Source organism: Myotis brandtii, unplaced genomic scaffold (genome assembly GCF_000412655.1).
Source record: "Myotis brandtii unplaced genomic scaffold, ASM41265v1 scaffold103, whole genome shotgun sequence".
Classification (NCBI taxonomy): domain Eukaryota; kingdom Metazoa; phylum Chordata; class Mammalia; order Chiroptera; family Vespertilionidae; genus Myotis; species Myotis brandtii.
The window spans coordinates 5,537,327-5,554,550 of record NW_005353460.1 but is presented as its reverse complement, the minus strand read 5'-3'; the positions used below and the strand labels follow the sequence as shown (position 1 = coordinate 5,554,550).

At 37.7% G+C, this 17,224-nt stretch overlaps 1 protein-coding gene across 4 annotated transcripts in view; it reads right to left on the bottom strand.

The window, feature by feature from the left end:
• Positions 1-17,224, bottom strand: part of HOOK3 (hook microtubule-tethering protein 3) — a 93,589-nt gene that overhangs the window by 69,315 nt on the left and 7,050 nt on the right. For 3 of the 4 annotated variants that reach the window (XM_014536714.1, XM_014536716.1, XM_014536704.1), the window contains exons 1-2: positions 3,681-3,774; positions 1,963-2,046 (exon numbers count right to left, since the gene is read on the bottom strand). In XM_014536714.1, coding sequence (XP_014392200.1) covers positions 1,963-2,046; positions 3,681-3,740 — 144 coding nt within the window. In that variant the 5' untranslated portion in view covers positions 3,741-3,774. Of the gene's footprint in view, positions 1-1,962; positions 2,047-3,680; positions 3,775-5,948; positions 6,033-7,665; positions 7,729-10,840; positions 10,909-17,224 lie in introns of those variants that run through there. The other variant, XM_014536719.1, reaches the window with a different exon arrangement.

The following is a 17,224-nucleotide window of genomic DNA, read 5'->3' as shown; positions in this document are numbered from 1 at the left end:
AAAGTGATGAATAGCAAGAACCTACAACCAAGATTACTTTACCCAGCAAAGCTATCATTTAGAATTGAAGGTCAGATAAAGAGCTTCACAGATAAGAAAAAGCTATAAGAGTTCATCACTACCAAACCAGTATTATATGAAATGCTGAAGGGTATTCTTTAAGAAGGGGAAGAAAAAGGTAAAGATAAAAATTATGAACAAAGTGACAACAAATACATATCTATCAACAAGTGAATCTAAAAATCAAGTGAATAAAAAAATCTGATGAACAGAATAAACTGCTGAATATAATAGAATCAGGGGCATAGAAATGGAGTGGACTGACAATTCTCGGGAGAAAGGGGGTGTAGGGAGTGAGGGAAGAGACTGGACAAAAATTGTATACCTATGGATGAGGACAGTGTAGGGGTAAGGGCATGGGGTGTGGTGGGAACCGGGTGGAAAGGAGCTATGGGAGGGGGGAAAAAAGAGGAACTGTAATAATCTGAACAATAAAGATTTATTTTAAAAAGTAACTTTAAATTATGACTAAATATTATTTACTATATAACCTGTGTGCTTTGATTACACAACGTCTTATATGCATCAAAGCAATACCAACTCTTATGCTTTTCAAAGTAAAATGCTGCTAGTGTAAATGTTATCATCCCTGTGTACCCATTATCCAGGTTTAACAAATATCAAAACATGGTCAATTATGTTTAATCCAGAGGTTCTCAACCTTCCTAATGCCGGGACCCTTTAATACAGTTCCTCATGTTGTGGTGACCCCCAATTTCATTGTTACAAATTGAACATAATTAAAGCATAGTGATTAATCACAAAAACAATATGTAATTATATACGTGTTTTCCGATGGTCTTAGGCGACCCCTGTGAAAGGGTCGTTCGACCCCCAAAGGGGTCTCGACCCACAGGTTGAGAACCGCTGGTTTAATCTATACCTTGACACAACTCTCCGCACCTCCCTCATTTTGAGGTAATCCCAGAAAAATAATTTTATTTCTTATTTTCTTTAATTGTGAGAGATTTCAACTTTATCTTTTAACTATTCTACTGAATTTTTATTTTGACAAATCTATTTTAAGTTTACTAAAGTGTTTCTTGATCTCTAAGTTTTCCTTTTTTAAAACAGCATCTTGTCCTTATTTTACAGACGAAGTATCACTAATTTTACTGGCAGTATTAGATTAAAAGGGAAAAATCTCTGCAACCTTCACCACTTCCTCTATGGCCAGTTTCTGGTTTATCTTGATCCTTTATCTTTTGTTATGCAGACTTCCCTCACATTTAGAATTAGTCAACAGCATGGGCAACTGGAAGCTATATGGGATCACAGGCTTCACTTTAGGGCTTTATCTACAAGAAAATGACCTTTATGTAAATTAAAGAACCCAGAAAAAACAAAACAAAATGAAAAGGACCCCACTCTGCAATACTAATACTCAAGCTAACCTCCCTATGCTTCTGTTTAAATTCTGTGGAAAAGATGGCTCTGACTGGGAAGCTGGCTATAGGTCATTCTATATGCAATGGGTGACAGGGTTGATGGGACTTAACTCTTCTACATAAAACCTCTAGTTGCAGCCTCACTCAGCCTTCCCTTGTATCTGTGCTCTCCCTGGGGTTCTGCTTCAGTAGACTGCCCTTCCCTTCTTGGCCACTACATTCTTTACTCCTTTCAGCCATTCAGGACTTTTCCAACTGCCTTCTGGTTTTCAGAGATTGGTGAAAACTGGTAGTGTGTCGTGCTACTATAACCAAGCCGAGGGTTAAATATTCAGGAAAGGAAATTAATAATGTATTTGCTCCGTCTATCTTTAACCAGAAACGTGTTTTCCTTTATTTTTCTTTAATTACGGTTGCATTGTAGACAAACTGTACTTATGGCAGGACACAGTACATTTTGTGGTATTTACAGCGGTACATTTCAAACAGGTGGTACACAGAACAGAACTCTTACCTGCATATCTAACTCATGGCATCTTTGAGCAATTTCTTCCTTGGCTGACAAAGCTTCATTTAGTTCCTCTGTAGTTTTCTTCAACTGGTTGGAAACAAAGAGATACAATAAGCATTTCAATATGAAGTGGCAACAATTAATAATTACATTTGTATAATAAGGAATTAAACATTATCCCCCTTTTATGAGGGACAGGGAGAAATCAAGAACCCTCTGTGCAAGAATCAAAAGAAGGCACTTCTCACTTTGAATGCCTTTTAGTTCTAAATCTGTCTTTTCTGTACTTTGAATTTGTTTCTTTCTGCATATCAAGTGTTCCTACACATCTTCTATCTGGGCTACTTGGTTCTTAGTAATGTTGACTTAAATAACAGAAATTTTACCTTAGTAAAACATGTATGTGCTAGAGGTCAAGGGTTTCAATTGTTAAACTATATAGGACTCGTGTATTTCAATACAAGTTTTTTAGTCATATTAAAACTTTATGTTAATTTGTGTATCAGTTTTAAAAGACTTTTATTATTCTGATCCTCAACATAAACCAAACATTCCTGAGTGTGCCCATTATATAAACTCTAAGTTAGCAAAGTATGAACAATTAATCAATTATAACTAATTAATTAATCACTTAATTTTTAAAAAGAAAAAATTAATTAAAATAAAATTATATTGGCTTCTCATTTCATGTGACCAAACCTCTGTGTAATATAAATACAAAAAAATTCATTCAGAGTAACAACTTTAAAACCAAACACACTACAAAGTAAGGGAAGGACAAATTACAACTTGGGTTAAAATTATAGCATGCCCTAAGATTTTCCTGCCAAACATTTAGAAACTACGGAGAAGAAATGAAAGAAGAAAAAGACCACAAAAGCTTCTCTTTAAGCTTTGGGACAGATGTCCCAGAATAGCTGGAACACAGAAAGTGGCAATGTAACTAACTGCATTTTATTAAAATGCAATAATTAAAATTACAAATTAACTCTTCCATTAAAACCATAAAAACACTCTACAGAGTTCCTTTAAAAATGAAGGACTAAGTTTCTCAGTGCATTTAAGTATGAAGGTTAGAGGAGACATCTTCAATTGAAGAATAATGTGAAATAAAATGTAAACTATCTTTTTATCATAAACTAGAGGCCCGGTGCACAAATTTGTCCACGGGTGGGGTCCCTTGACCTGGCCGGCAATCGGGGCCATCTCGCCCAGTCCAGATCAACCGGACCCCAGCAGCAAGCTAACCTACCAGTTGGAGCATCTGCCCCCTGGTGGTCAGTGCATGTCATAGCGACTGGTCGAGTGGTTGACAGAACAGTTGACTGATTGGTTGGACACTTAGCATATTACGTTTTTATTATATAAAATAAACCATAAGATTATTTATACCAATGGAAAATGCATACAATTTTCCAGAAAAGCATCTATTGTGTTAAATGTAGTATACAGAAACATATCACTAATAGAAAAAGAAAAATCAGGACTAGAAAACACAAATTACAAGAAATTAAAGAAGTTAATTTATTTTAAAGTGAGTTATGCAATAATAAAATGTGTAGTATGCATAAGTGGCTTAAATTCTTAAATTTTTGGTAAAACACAAAGAATTATACCGATATATTACAAAAGCAATTTCAACTGAATCATCCTTTTCATTAATATTTAAACTTTATCCTTTTCAATCTTTGCATGGATAAAAACAATGCAAAATTAGATACCTGGCGATCAAGGTCAACATAGGCATCATTTCCAGCAGAGACAGGAGATTCTTTACTCATCAGCTGAAATTAGGATTTAAATGATTTTAACTATGAGGCAAAAAAGACATTCTATATAATATACTTACACAACAAACATGAACACCCAGCCACTATAGAATTATAAAAATGCAAATGCAAATGTAAAAGGAGTATTTTCTTATACATTAAAACTTTTCAGTCTGGAACTTTGTTTTCATTCCAAGATAATGCCTTCATTTGAAATTACAGGTCTAAATTCTGATACTCATTTTCTCTGTAGGCCCAGTTTTATTCTTATCACTAAAAAGATAAGTTTTTAAGTTAAAAATGTGGCCAAATATTTAAAAACATGAGTTTTTCAGTAAAAAATGGCAATACTAGCCCTGGCTGATTTGGCTCAGTGGATAGTGTCGGCCTGTGGACTGATAGGTCCTGGGTTCGATTCCGGTCAAGGGCCCGAGTTGTGGGCTCGATCCCCAGTTGGGGGCATACAGGAGGCAGCCGATCAATGATTCTCTCTCATCACTGATGTTTCTCTCTCTCTCTCTCCCTTCCTCCCCAAAATCAATAATAAAAGAAGGTATATAATAAATGTGAAGAAATACAGGAAAGTAACATACTATTAAAAAAAAAAAAAAGGCAACACTAAATATTTTTAAAGAATAAATGTGGGCAGCCTAACAGGTGTGGCTTAGTGGATTGAACATCATCCCATGCATGACAACAAATACATATCTATCAACAAGTGAATCTAAAAATCAAGTGAATAAAAAATATGATGAACAGAATAAACTGGTGAATATAATAGAATCGGGGGCATAGAAAGGGAGTGGACTGACAATTCTTGGGGGTAAGGGGGTGTGGGGGGTGAGGGAAGAGACTGGACAAAAATCATACACCTATGGACGAGGACAGTGTGGGGGTAAGGGCATGGGATGGGGTGGGAACTGGGTGGAAGGGAGCTATGGGGGAAAAAAGAGGAACAACTGTAATAATTTGAACAATAAAGATTTATTTTAAAAATAACATTTAAATTACGACTAAATATTATTTACTATATAACCTGTGTGCTTTGATTACACAACTTCCTGTATGCATCAAAGCAATACCAACTTTTATGCTTTTCAAAGTAAAATGCTTCTAGTGTAAATGTTATCATCCCTGTGTACCCATTATCCAGGTTTAACAAATATCAAAACATGGTCAATTATGTTTAATCTATACCTTGACACAACTCTCCGCACCTCCCTCATTTTGAGGTAATCCCAGAAAAATAATTTTATTTCTTATTTTCTTTAATTGTGAGAGATTTCAACTTTATCTTTTAACTATTCTACTGAATTTTTATTTTGACAAATCTATTTTAAGTTTACTAAAGTGTTTCTTGATCTCTAAGTTTTCCTTTTTTAAAACAGCATCTTGTCCTTATTTTACAGACGAAGTATCACTAATTTTACTGGCAGTATTAGATTAAAAGGGAAAAATCTCTGCAACCTTCACCACTTCCTCTATGGCCAGTTTCTGGTTTATCTTGATCCTTTATCTTTTGTTATGCAGACTTCCCTCACATTTAGAATTAGTCAACAGCATGGGTAACTGGTAGCTATATGGGATTATTTTAGGGCTTCACTTTAGGGCTTCATCTACAAGAAAATGACCTTTATGTAAATTAAAGAACCCAGGAAAAACAAAACAAAATGAAAAGGACCTCACTCTGCAATACTAATACTCAATCTAACCTCCCTATGTTTCTGTTTAAATTCTGTGGAAAAGATGGCTCTGACTGGGAAGCTGGCTATAGGTCATTCTATATGCAATGGGTGACAGGGTTGATGGGACTTAACTCTTCTACATAAAACCTCTAGTTGCAGCCTCACTCAGCCTTCCCTTGTATCTGTGCTCTCCCTGGGGTTCTGCTTCAGTAGACTGCCCTTCCCTTCTTGGCCACTACATTCTTTACTCCTTTCAGCCATTCAGGACTTTTCCAACTGCCTTCTGGTTTTCAGAGATTGGTGAAAACTGGTAGTGTGTCGTGCTACTATAACCAAGCCGAGGGTTAAATATTCAGGAAAGGAAATTAATAATGTATTTGCTCCGTCTATCTTTAACCAGAAACGTGTTTTCCTTTATTTTTCTTTAATTACGGTTGCATTGTAGACAAACTGTACTTATGGCAGGACACAGTACATTTTGTGGTATTTACAGCGGTACATTTCAAACAGGTGGTACACAGAACAGAACTCTTACCTGCATATCTAACTCATGGCATCTTTGAGCAATTTCTTCCTTGGCTGACAAAGCTTCATTTAGTTCCTCTGTAGTTTTCTTCAACTGGTTGGAAACGAAGAGATACAATAAGCATTTCAATATGAAGTGGCAACAATTAATAATTACATTTGTATAATAGGGAATTAAACATTATCCCCCTTTTCTTTATGAGGGACAGGGAGAAATCAAGAACCCTCTGTGCAAGAATCAAAAGAAGGCACTTCTCACTTTGAATGCCTTTTAGTTCTAAATCTGTCTTTTCTGTACTTTGAATTTGTTTCTTTCTGCATATCAAGTGTTCCTACACATCTTCTATCTGGGCTACTTGGTTCTTAGTAATGTTGACTTAAATAACAGAAATTTTACCTTAGTAAAACATGTATGTGCTAGCGGTCAAGGGTTTCAATTGTTAAACTATATAGGACTAGTGTATTTCAATACAAGTTTTTTATTCATATTAAAACTTTATGTTAATTTGTGTATCAGTTTTAAAAGACTTTTATTATTCTGATCCTCAACATAAACCAAACATTCCTGAGTGTGCCCATTATATAAACTCTAAGTTAGCAAAGTATGAACAATTAATCAATTATAACTAATTAATTAATCACTTAATTTTTAAAAAGAAAAAATTAATTAAAATAAAATTATATTGGCTTCTCATTTCATGTGACCAAACCTCTGTGTAATATAAATACAAAAAAATTCATTCAGAGTAACAACTTTAAAACCAAATACACTACAAAGTAAGGGAAGGACAAATTACAACTTGGGTTAAAATTATAGCATGCCCTAAGATTTTCCTGCCAAACATTTAGAAACTACGGAGAAGAAATGAAAGAAGAAAAAGACCACAAAAGCTTCTCTTCAAGCTTTGGGACAGATGTCCCAGAATAGCTGAAACACAGAATGGCAATGTAACTAATTGCATTTTATTAAAATGCAATAATTAAAATTACAAATTAACTCTTCCATTAAAACCATAAAAACACCCTACAGAGTTCCTTTAAAAATGAAGGACTAAGTTTCTCAGTGCATTTAAGTATGAAGGTTAGAGGAGACATCTTCAATTGAAGAATAATGTGAAATAAAATGTAAACTATCTTTTTATCATAAACTAGAGGCCCGGTGCACAAATTTGTCCACGGGTGGGGTCCCTTGACCTGGCCGGTCGGGGCCATCTCGCCCAGTCCAGATCAACCGGACCCCAGCAGCAAGCTAACCTACCAGTTGGAGCATCTGCCCCCTGGTGGTCAGTGCATGTCATAGCGACTGGTCGAGTGGTTGACAGAACAGTTGACTGATTGGTTGGACACTTAGCATATTACGTTTTTATTATATAAAATAAACCATAAGATTATTTATACCAATGGAAAATGCATACAATTTTCCAGAAAAGCATCTATTGTGTTAAATGTAGTATACAGAAACATATCACTAATAGAAAAAGAAAAATCAGGACTAGAAAACACAAATTACAAGAAATTAAAGAAGTTAATTTATTTTAAAGTGAGTTATGCAATAATAAAATGTGTAGTATGCATAAGTGGCTTAAATTCTTAAATTTTTGGTAAAACACAAAGAATTATACCGATATATTACAAAAGCAATTTCAACTGAATCATCCTTTTCATTAATATTTAAACTTTATCCTTTTCAATCTTTGCATGGATAAAAACAATGCAAAATTAGATACCTGGCGATCAAGGTCAACATAGGCATCATTTCCAGCAGAGACAGGAGATTCTTTACTCATCAGCTGAAATTAGGATTTAAATGACTTTAACTATGAGGCAAAAAAGACATTCTATATAATATACTTACACAACAAACATGAACACCCAGCCACTACAGAATTATAAAAATTAAAATAAAAATGCAAATGTAAAAGGAGTATTTTCTTATACATTAAAACTTTTCAGTCTGGAACTTTGTTTTCATTCCAAGATAATGCCTTCATTTAAAATTACAGGTCTAAATTCTGATACTCATTTTCTCTGTAGGCCCAGTTTTATTCTTATCACTAAAAAGATAAGTTTTTAAGTTAAAAATGTGGCCAAATATTTAAAAACATGAGTTTTTCAGTAAAAAATGGCAATACTAGCCCTGGCTGATTTGGCTCAGTGGATAGTGTCGGCCTGTGGACTGATAGGTCCTGGGTTCGATTCCGGTCAAGGGCCCGAGTTGTGGGCTCGATCCCCAGTTGGGGGCATACAGGAGGCAGCCGATCAATGATTCTCTCTCATCACTGATGTTTCTCTCTCTCTCTCTCCCTTCCTCCCCAAAATCAATAATAAAAGAAGGTATATAATAAATGTGAAGAAATACAGGAAAGTAACATACTATTAAAAAAAAAAAAAAGGCAACACTAAATATTTTTAAAGAATAAATGTGGGCAGCCTAACAGGTGTGGCTTAGTGGATTGAACATCATCCCATGCACCACGAGGTCACTGATTGGATTCCAGGTCAGGGCACATGCCCAGGTTGTGGACTAGATCCCCAGTAGGGGTGTGCAGGAGGCAGCTAATTGATGTTTCTCTCTCCCTCTGTCTTTCTCTCTCTAAAAGCAATAAAAACGTATTTTAAAAAACACACGAGTAAATGTGGACAACATCACAATATCCAAAAGGTGGGAAAAACCCAAATGTCCATCAAATGAATGAATGGATAAACAAAATGTGGTATTATCCAGACAATGGACTATTATTCAGCCATAAAAATATTGATACATGCTACCACACAACCTTGAAAATATTATGTTAAATGAAATAAGCTGGGCACAAAAGGGCACACATCCAATGACTCCATTTAAATGAAATATCCAAAATAGAGAAATTCAGTGACAGAAAGCAGATTACTGGTTGCAGAGGCTGCAGAGAAGAGGAAATGAAGACTGCCTATTTAATATGTACAGGGCTTCCTTCTGTGGTGATGAAAAAGTTCTGGAACTAAATAGTGGTAATGTTTCCATAACATTACGAAATGTACTAAATGTCAATAATGGCAAATTTTATGTTATATATATTTTACCACAATGAAAATGTGCCTTAAATAAAAACTCAACCATTTTACAAAAGCTCTTCTTCAATCTTGTAATTTTATCCAGCTACCTACTGTCCTCCTCCTAAATCCATCAGTCACCTAGCCGATTGATGCAAGCTCTGATAATTTTCAACTCTGTCCACCCTAACTGCTATAACCTAGTTCACCTCCCATCATTCTTCACTGTATAATTATTTAGCTAAAGTCTCTTACTCCGCTACCTTTTTCTAACTTGTTTTTCTCCAATCCATTCTTCTCATTGCACGGATTTTCTCAGATACAGACTTAAATGTATTTTCTCCTTAAAATCTATTCGTTTCCCAAAATTCCAACTCTTTTAACAAAACTGCTCAATATCCTAATGATCTTGTCTCTTGTTTCACCTCTTATTGGTACCTTACAATATTTGCTACCGGCATTTTTTTAATACCTCCAGCATGCCATACAGGACTTGCTTTCTCTTGTCTCCTGGACTTAAGTACAGTTTTTGCCCTTTCCTTACCTTATTTCATCCTTCTGTGCTTGGTCTAGATGCCACTTTCTCTGAAAAGCCTTCCCTAATGTCCCCAACCAGAGTTAGATACTCCCTTGAGGTACTCCTATATTTTCCCCCATAATGGGCACTTTTCATTTTGAATGCCTTGAATGTATCTGAATTGCTTGTCTAGCCATTTCTCCCATGAGACTTACACTTTGTGAGTCAAGAGACCATGTCTATCTTTTTCATAGCTGTATCCATACTGCCTACCACACCTCGTAGTACATATTAGGTACTCAACAAGTATGTGCTAAATGAATAAAAGGAATATGCACATAGTAAACATATAATCTGTTCTTAAAATCTAATTATACATACAAATTTTATATGTTGCTTTGTTCACCTGACAGTTTAAATGTTTTCCCTTTGTCATAAGATACCCTGTTTTGTGTGTTGTTTTTTACAAGTTTTTATCAGCTACATAATATTCTATGGAGTGGAAGTATCATATTTTAATCACTTGCTCACCAATGGACAAACCTTTTTCCCCCTACATTTCCGTTTATATAAAATAGCGGAAACGTGGGGGAAATTCAGTGACTGTTGTGCCCAATCTTGGTCTGAATTTCTAAATAATTCCTTGGGATAGAGTCATAAAATTTTTAAAAAGTTGGTCACAGATTTTAATTTTTTAAATATTACTGATTATAGATATAATGCCTGTTATTATAGAAAAATTGGAAAATGTAAGAAAGAGTATAGAACATTCCACCACTTGGCAATGATTAACATTTTTGCACATTTGTTTTCATTCATCTTAACTTTAATGTTTAACAGAAATGGCATTATGCTGTTCACTGTGCTATTTCCCTACATATTATAAGCCTTCCCCTATGTCACTATGTATTTTTCAAAAATATGCTTTAATGTCTACAATATATCATTGTAACATAATTTATTTATCCATTCCCCAAATGCTGGGCAGTTAGTTTTTTCTGCTTCTAATTTTTGGTACTAAGAAACAATGCTGAAATAAACAATCCTGAGGCATTACAGCAGAGTGGTCACGGGTATGAGCTCTGGATTCAGACTGCTTAGATCTGAGTTCTAACTATGCCTCTACTTCCTGTGTGAACTTGAGCAAGTTACACTGCGAGATTTAAATAAAAATGAGAAATTTAAATGAATATGACTTCCTTTAATAAAAATGAGATAAGTTCTATTTTAAGTGTAAAGAAAAAAATTTTTTTAATGAGAAGAATCTCTTTTTAAATTTCTACTTGTATTACTTAAACTCATGTTTACTCCTTTATTTTCTCACAAGCTGTAAGCACAAAGCTCCAACGTACCTCTTGAATGGCTGTCATGACAACATGTTGAACAGATTCTTCCATCATCATAATGGCCTGGATGTACTCTGAAAACAAGAACAATCTGGAATGTCACTGTTCAAGTTAAAGAGAGTCAAGGGAGCAAAGGCTAACCACAAATTCTTATAAGGAGGTGCCAGTGTTTCGATTCTTCCTAGGCATTCCTCATATGACTGCACATATGTGCCATATGGAAAGGCTACAAATCACAGTATTTATCTTTCCTTAATATGTCACCCAAACCCATCCCCAACCATTCCTTATAAAGCTGAGGCTACAGCTAATGGTCACAGGAATGCAGGATGCTAGGAATGTAAAGCAATGAAATAGTAAACCCTAAAGCCGAGGTGGAAAAAACTACATATTACTGTTCTTAAAATCTAAAAATTATCTTACTTTCACTTTATTCTTTGCTACATGTTAAAAAAAACCTTTGAAGTTTGTGCTTTATTCTTATGTGACATAAAAGCACTGAACTGTAATTCCAACATTAATATTTTCTACTATAGGAAAGAAAAATCTTAATGGACCTGAAAGCTGCTTAGGAGAAAGAATTAAGATGAATTTAACATAGAAACTGATACCACAGGTAAACAAATATTGAATAACCCTGAGCTTTTAAAAATAATGATTCACATCTCTAACAAGCTCAAGCACCAACTTCATCAATCTTCCCCTTAACATTGCTGAAAAAGAGAAGAATCTCTTAGCTCAGTAGTGACAAAATTGGGGGAAAACAATGGCTTGCCTTCTTAAAAAGCCCTGGAAGTAGTTTTTATTATTTTCAAACCCAACAATGGATGACAATAGTGACATTAAATATAAAAAAAATTAATAGGCCAGCTAGATTCCAATAAAAATGGTAAATATGTTTTAACTAGAGGCCCAGTGCACAAAATTCGTGCCCTCTCACAGTCCGGGAGCCCTTAGGGGATGTCCGACTGATGGCTTAGGCCCATTCCTCACAGGGAGCGGGCCTAAGCCGGCAGTCAGACATCCTTAACCGCAGAGGTGGGAGAGGCTTCCGCCACTGCCCCTGCGCTCGCCAGCCGTGAGCCCAGCTCAGGGCTTCTGGCTGAGCGGTGCTCTGCCTGTGGGAGTGTACTGTCTCCCAGGGGGTGGCTCCTGCGTTGAGCGTCTGCCCCCTGGTGGTCAGTGTGCGTTATAGCGACCAATTGTTCAGTTGATTTGCATATTAGTCTTGTATTAGCCTATATAATAAAAGCCTAATATGCTAAGTGTCCAGTCATCCGGTGACCAGTCGACTGTTCAACCAACCAAAGCGTAATATGCTAATGATATGCTAAGGCTGCTCAACTGCTCGCTATGATATGCAGTGACCACCAGGGGGAAGATGCTCTGACCAGTAGGTTAGCTTGCTGCTGGGGTCTGGCCGATTGGGACTGGGTGAGACGGGGCTGGACATGCCCTGGAGCCCTCCCACAGTCCCTCCCTGGCCCGATCGTGCATTGGTGGGGTCCCTCGGCCTGGCCTGCACCCTCTTGCAATCCAGGACCCCTCGAAGGATGTCGGAGAGCCAGTTTCGGCCCAATTCCGCAGGCCACTCCCCTCAGGAGGGCGCCAGATGCAGGGCTCATGACTGGCGAGTGCTGCTGTTGCAATGGCGGCGCACAAGCCTCTTCCAATCAGGACTGATTGGACGTGAGCCCACAGCAGGCGTAGTGGGGCTGGGATGAGCGGGAGCGGCAGGTAGGAGCTGCAGGCAGCATTGGACTGTGGGTTTCGCCCGATCCCCGCAGGCCACCCCAAGGGACCCCACCCATGCACCAGGCCTCTAGTATAGGATAAGAAACATTTAGAAGGGCAAAATAATTAGGAAATTTTAGCATCATCCTGCCACACATATAAAAACAAACACAAAAACTTGTCTCAGCACTCCAACTGTTATCTGAAGGAGTCTTACTGTGAAATTGTTAAATTGTTCTGTCCCTTTGCCAAGAGACACATGTCTTTGGAATACCAGACTGTAATCCTTTGCTTGACAGGTAACTTGTTAAAAAGAAAAGTATTTTGATAGTACTATTGTACTATTAAAGTATGACATTCTGACATTCTGTTTCTGAATGCCAAAGATTTTAATCAGAAACATGTTTTTAAGGAAGTACTGTCCTCAGAACACTGTATACCCAATCAAATGTGTGGTTAAACACAAATATACACAACACACTTAAATCACAGGCATTGTTCTTAGGCCAACAACAGGACTATATCATAACTTAAAGTACTATTCAGTAAAAAACAAACAAAACCAAGCCTTTCGTCCAAGTTTAATTTTTTGTTTTGTTAATGAGGAGCACCCGCTGAGTGTTGAAATGCAAAGGAGTGCTTTTAGATATTCTGTTTCATCGTATGAAACACAGAATTCCAAGGCTACTGCAGAAAATGGCATAACTAGAATGACTAAAACAACCCTCAAAATAAAAGACTGTGAACATGGAAGAGAAGAAGCAGTGGCACTGATAATGGGGAAGGAAAACTTAATGACAGCCTACTGGGAGTGAAGACAATGACAGAATAGGGCGGTTAGGAAGTTGTTAGTAAGGTGTGAGAGGGGAAGCGTTAGTTAAGAAGCGGTGTTGCCACGTCAAGGCCCTTCCCCGCGAACACCGTAAAATGCTAAATGATAAAATGATGATGAGAACTACATTAATGTACAATTTTTGAAACGTAAAAATATAATGTAGAAGTCTTAGAAGTCCAAATACAAGTATGTATGATTACTGGGTGCAGAGCTATGAGATTATGCTGAGGAATGAGGTGTGCTATATCGGGAATTGATCCTGAAAACTAATCTTTTTGGTCCAAAATTTACAGTACAGTTTAATAGAAGAGTACTAAGTCTGAATGTGAAGAGATAGGGTTTTTTGTCCTTGCCTAGCCTCTCACAAGCCCAAAATCTTGGGTAAGTCATGTAACACTTATGAGTCTGAGTTTCCTAATCTGTAAAAAGTAATTTTTTGTTCTGTTAGTGTCTAGTAGAGTACCAAGCAGAAAGGAGACGCTCAGTAAATATTATTAGTGTTTTTTCTACTACTAATCTTTGCTTCTTCAAATTTACCACCACTTATTTGTTCCAATTTGAGAAGTCAGATAGTTATTTCAATGTTCTGACCAATTGTTCCTTACTTCTAACTGAAGAAACCATCTTAAAGCCCTGATATTTGATTTTGTTTTTAAAAAAAATATTTTTATTTATTTCAGAGAGGAAGGGAGAGGGAGAGCGATATAGAAACATCAATGATGACAGAGAATTACTGATTGGCTGCCTCCTACATACCCCACACTGGGGATCGAGCCCACAACCTGGGCATGTGCCCTGACCGGGAATCGAACTATGACCTCCAGGTTCATAGGTCGATGCTCAACCACTGAGCCACACCGGTTGGGCCAAAGCCCTGATTTTTTGTATAGTGCTTTATGGATTATAGAGCAAATACACATACACAACATCACACACTCCTCACGACTATCAGTTTTATATGCTCACTCTTGTAGATGGGGGAACACTTGGCTGAATGTCCTATCTGATGTTGATCATGTGGTAAATGGCAGAATCACTTTAGTAAGCCTTATGTTAATGTCATAAATGTGCAGTTACATATTACCAGGTAATATGTAATAATTCAAAACTCCATTTAATTCAATTCTTAGCTCTCAACTGTGTTCCAGAGAGCAGAGAATGACCTCCAGATAAGTGAGATGTTAAAATCCTCTTCAAAGTTTTCATCATTTATATATAATTTCAGGGGAAAACTGAAACTAGGTTTTAAACAGAACACTTGATCTGTGTGAGAAGCTCGATAAATATAATTGTCTTCTTTTCCACAGGACTATGCATATAGTAACATCCTTGTCTTTTCCTAATCTTTCCCTCTAATAAATACGATTAGCCAAGTTGTTAATAGCTACACACTTCAAAGGACCCTTACTCATGTATTAAAGATAATCCCAAGAGTTGATTAATCTCCTTACAGAATCCTATATAATAAAAGGCTAATATGCAAATTGTCCCCTCGACCAGGAGTTCGACCAGGGGCCGGCCAGTCAACTGCCTGCGGCCCCAACCCCCCGGCCGGCCCAACCCCCAATCGCCCCCCCCCACCGATTGGGGGCTGGGCCAGCCGGCCACCCTCCCATGTCCCTACCCCCCTGCCAGCTGGGCACGATCAGCCCAATCGGGGAGGGCCAGCCGGACCCCACCCATGCACGAATTCGTGCACAGAGCCTCTAGTAAATATATAAGCTATTATCTGAATTCAATCAACTACATTAAATAACTTTTCATCCACCTTTTAAAATCAAAGCATCTGCTTATTTAGTATGTCTTTAATCTTATTATTTATACTAATCTTCTAATCTTTGACAAAAATCTGTTAGATATTTCAGTAATATACAAAAAACAAAACGTAGCCCTAACTGGTTTGGCTCAGTGGATATAGCGTTGGCCTGCGGACTCAAGGGTCCCAGTTTCGATTCTGGTCAAGGGCATGTACCTTGGTTGCAGGCACATACCCAGTAGGGCAGTGATGGCGAACCTTTTGAGCTCGGCGTGTCAGCATTTTGAAAAACCCTAACTTAACTCTGGTGCCGTGTCACATATAGAAATTTTTTGATATCTGCAACCATAGTAAAACAAAGACTTATATTTTTGATATTTATTTTATATATTTAAATGCCATTGAACAAAGAAAAATCAACCAAAAAAATGAGTTTGCGTGTCACCTCTGACACGCGTGTCATAGGTTCGCCATCACTGCAGTAGGGAGTGTGCAGGAGGCAGCTGATCTATGTTTCTCTCTCAACGATGTTTCTAACTCTCTATCCCTCTCCCTTCCTCTCTGTAAAAATCAATAAAATATATTAAAAAACAAAAAACAAAAAAACACAAAATGTAGGAAATTCTCTATTTTAATTCTTGAGTTAAACTAAATAAACAACTAAAATTTCCTATAAGAGCATGGCTGCTAAAATTTAAAAAGAATGGCGCTAGAGTGAAATAAATACATTATTAGAAAAAATTCCTGAATCAGAAACCAATAAAACAATGTTGACAGTTATTAAACTTAGAACTAGAACACCAAAAATTAGTACAGGCAGCAAGTTAGTAAAATTTGTTTTGTATCACCAGAGGTGGGGTACGACAAAGAAGAAATACCTTTGGGCTTAAAAAAAATCCATCTTCTTAAAGGGTCATACAAATAGCAGTAAAATACTGTCATAATTTAGAATAGTCCCTGAATACTTTTATCCTGCTTCATTTCATCTCCCTTCATCCTCCTCACTATTCTCTAATTATTTTGTCTTTTTAATCCCTCAAAGGTAACATAGATCTTTCTGACATTCAATTTCTACTATTCAGATTACTCTTAATTCATATTCTCCATATCTTTATAGCACTCACCACTATCAGATTACCTCATTTTGTGTGGCATTATTTATTGCCCTCCACCTCCACTCAAGTACAAGTTCCCTGAAGGTATCATGCCTGCTTTGTCTGATACTGTGTTCCTAGCCCCAGCACAATGCATGAATTCAGCAAATATTTGTGAAATAAATTCTTCGTACTTGCGAACTAAAATATCTAATTTTAAGTCCCAAGCGCTGACCTGATCCAGTATATCATTATCTACACTAGAGGCTCAGCACACGAAATTCATGTGCAGGTATGGTCCCTAGGCCTGACCTGCGATCAGGGCCATCTTCCCCGGCTGCCCACAGCTGGCCCTGCCCCCACCGCCACTCACCCCTGGTTCCCCTTTCGCCATCCAGTGATTGGTGCCTGACGGCTGAGGGAACGGATTGAGAGGTTGGCTGTTCCCACCTGCTCGCAGGCTCTGCCCCGCCACGGGTCGCCCTCTGTGTGTGGGGCGACTGGCTGGGTGGGGGCCTTGGCCTGGCACCGCCTGCATCCCCAGCCACCCACCCCCGTTCCCTGTTCGCCATCAGGCGATCAGAGCCTGCTGGCTGTGAAAAGAAACCAAGAGGTGGTCAGTGCACCTCAACAGTGACTGGTCCAGCGGTCGTTCTGGTTGTTCTGCCTTTAGGGTCAATTTGCATATTACCCTTTTACTATATAAGAATAGAGGCCTGGCTTCTTCTGCCGCTCCTGGTGCTGCTTGTGTGCTCGTTTGGTGCGGACCTGGTACCTCTTTTGTGAAGCAGCAGCTGAGGAGACTCCGGCGCTCGCCATGGCCGACGAAAAGCCCAAGGAAGGAGTCAAGACTGAGAACAACGATCATATTAATTTGAAGGTGGCGGGGCAGGATGGTTCTGTGGTGCAGTTTAAGATTAAGAGGCATACACCACTTAGTAAACTAATGAAAGCCTATTGTGAACGACAGG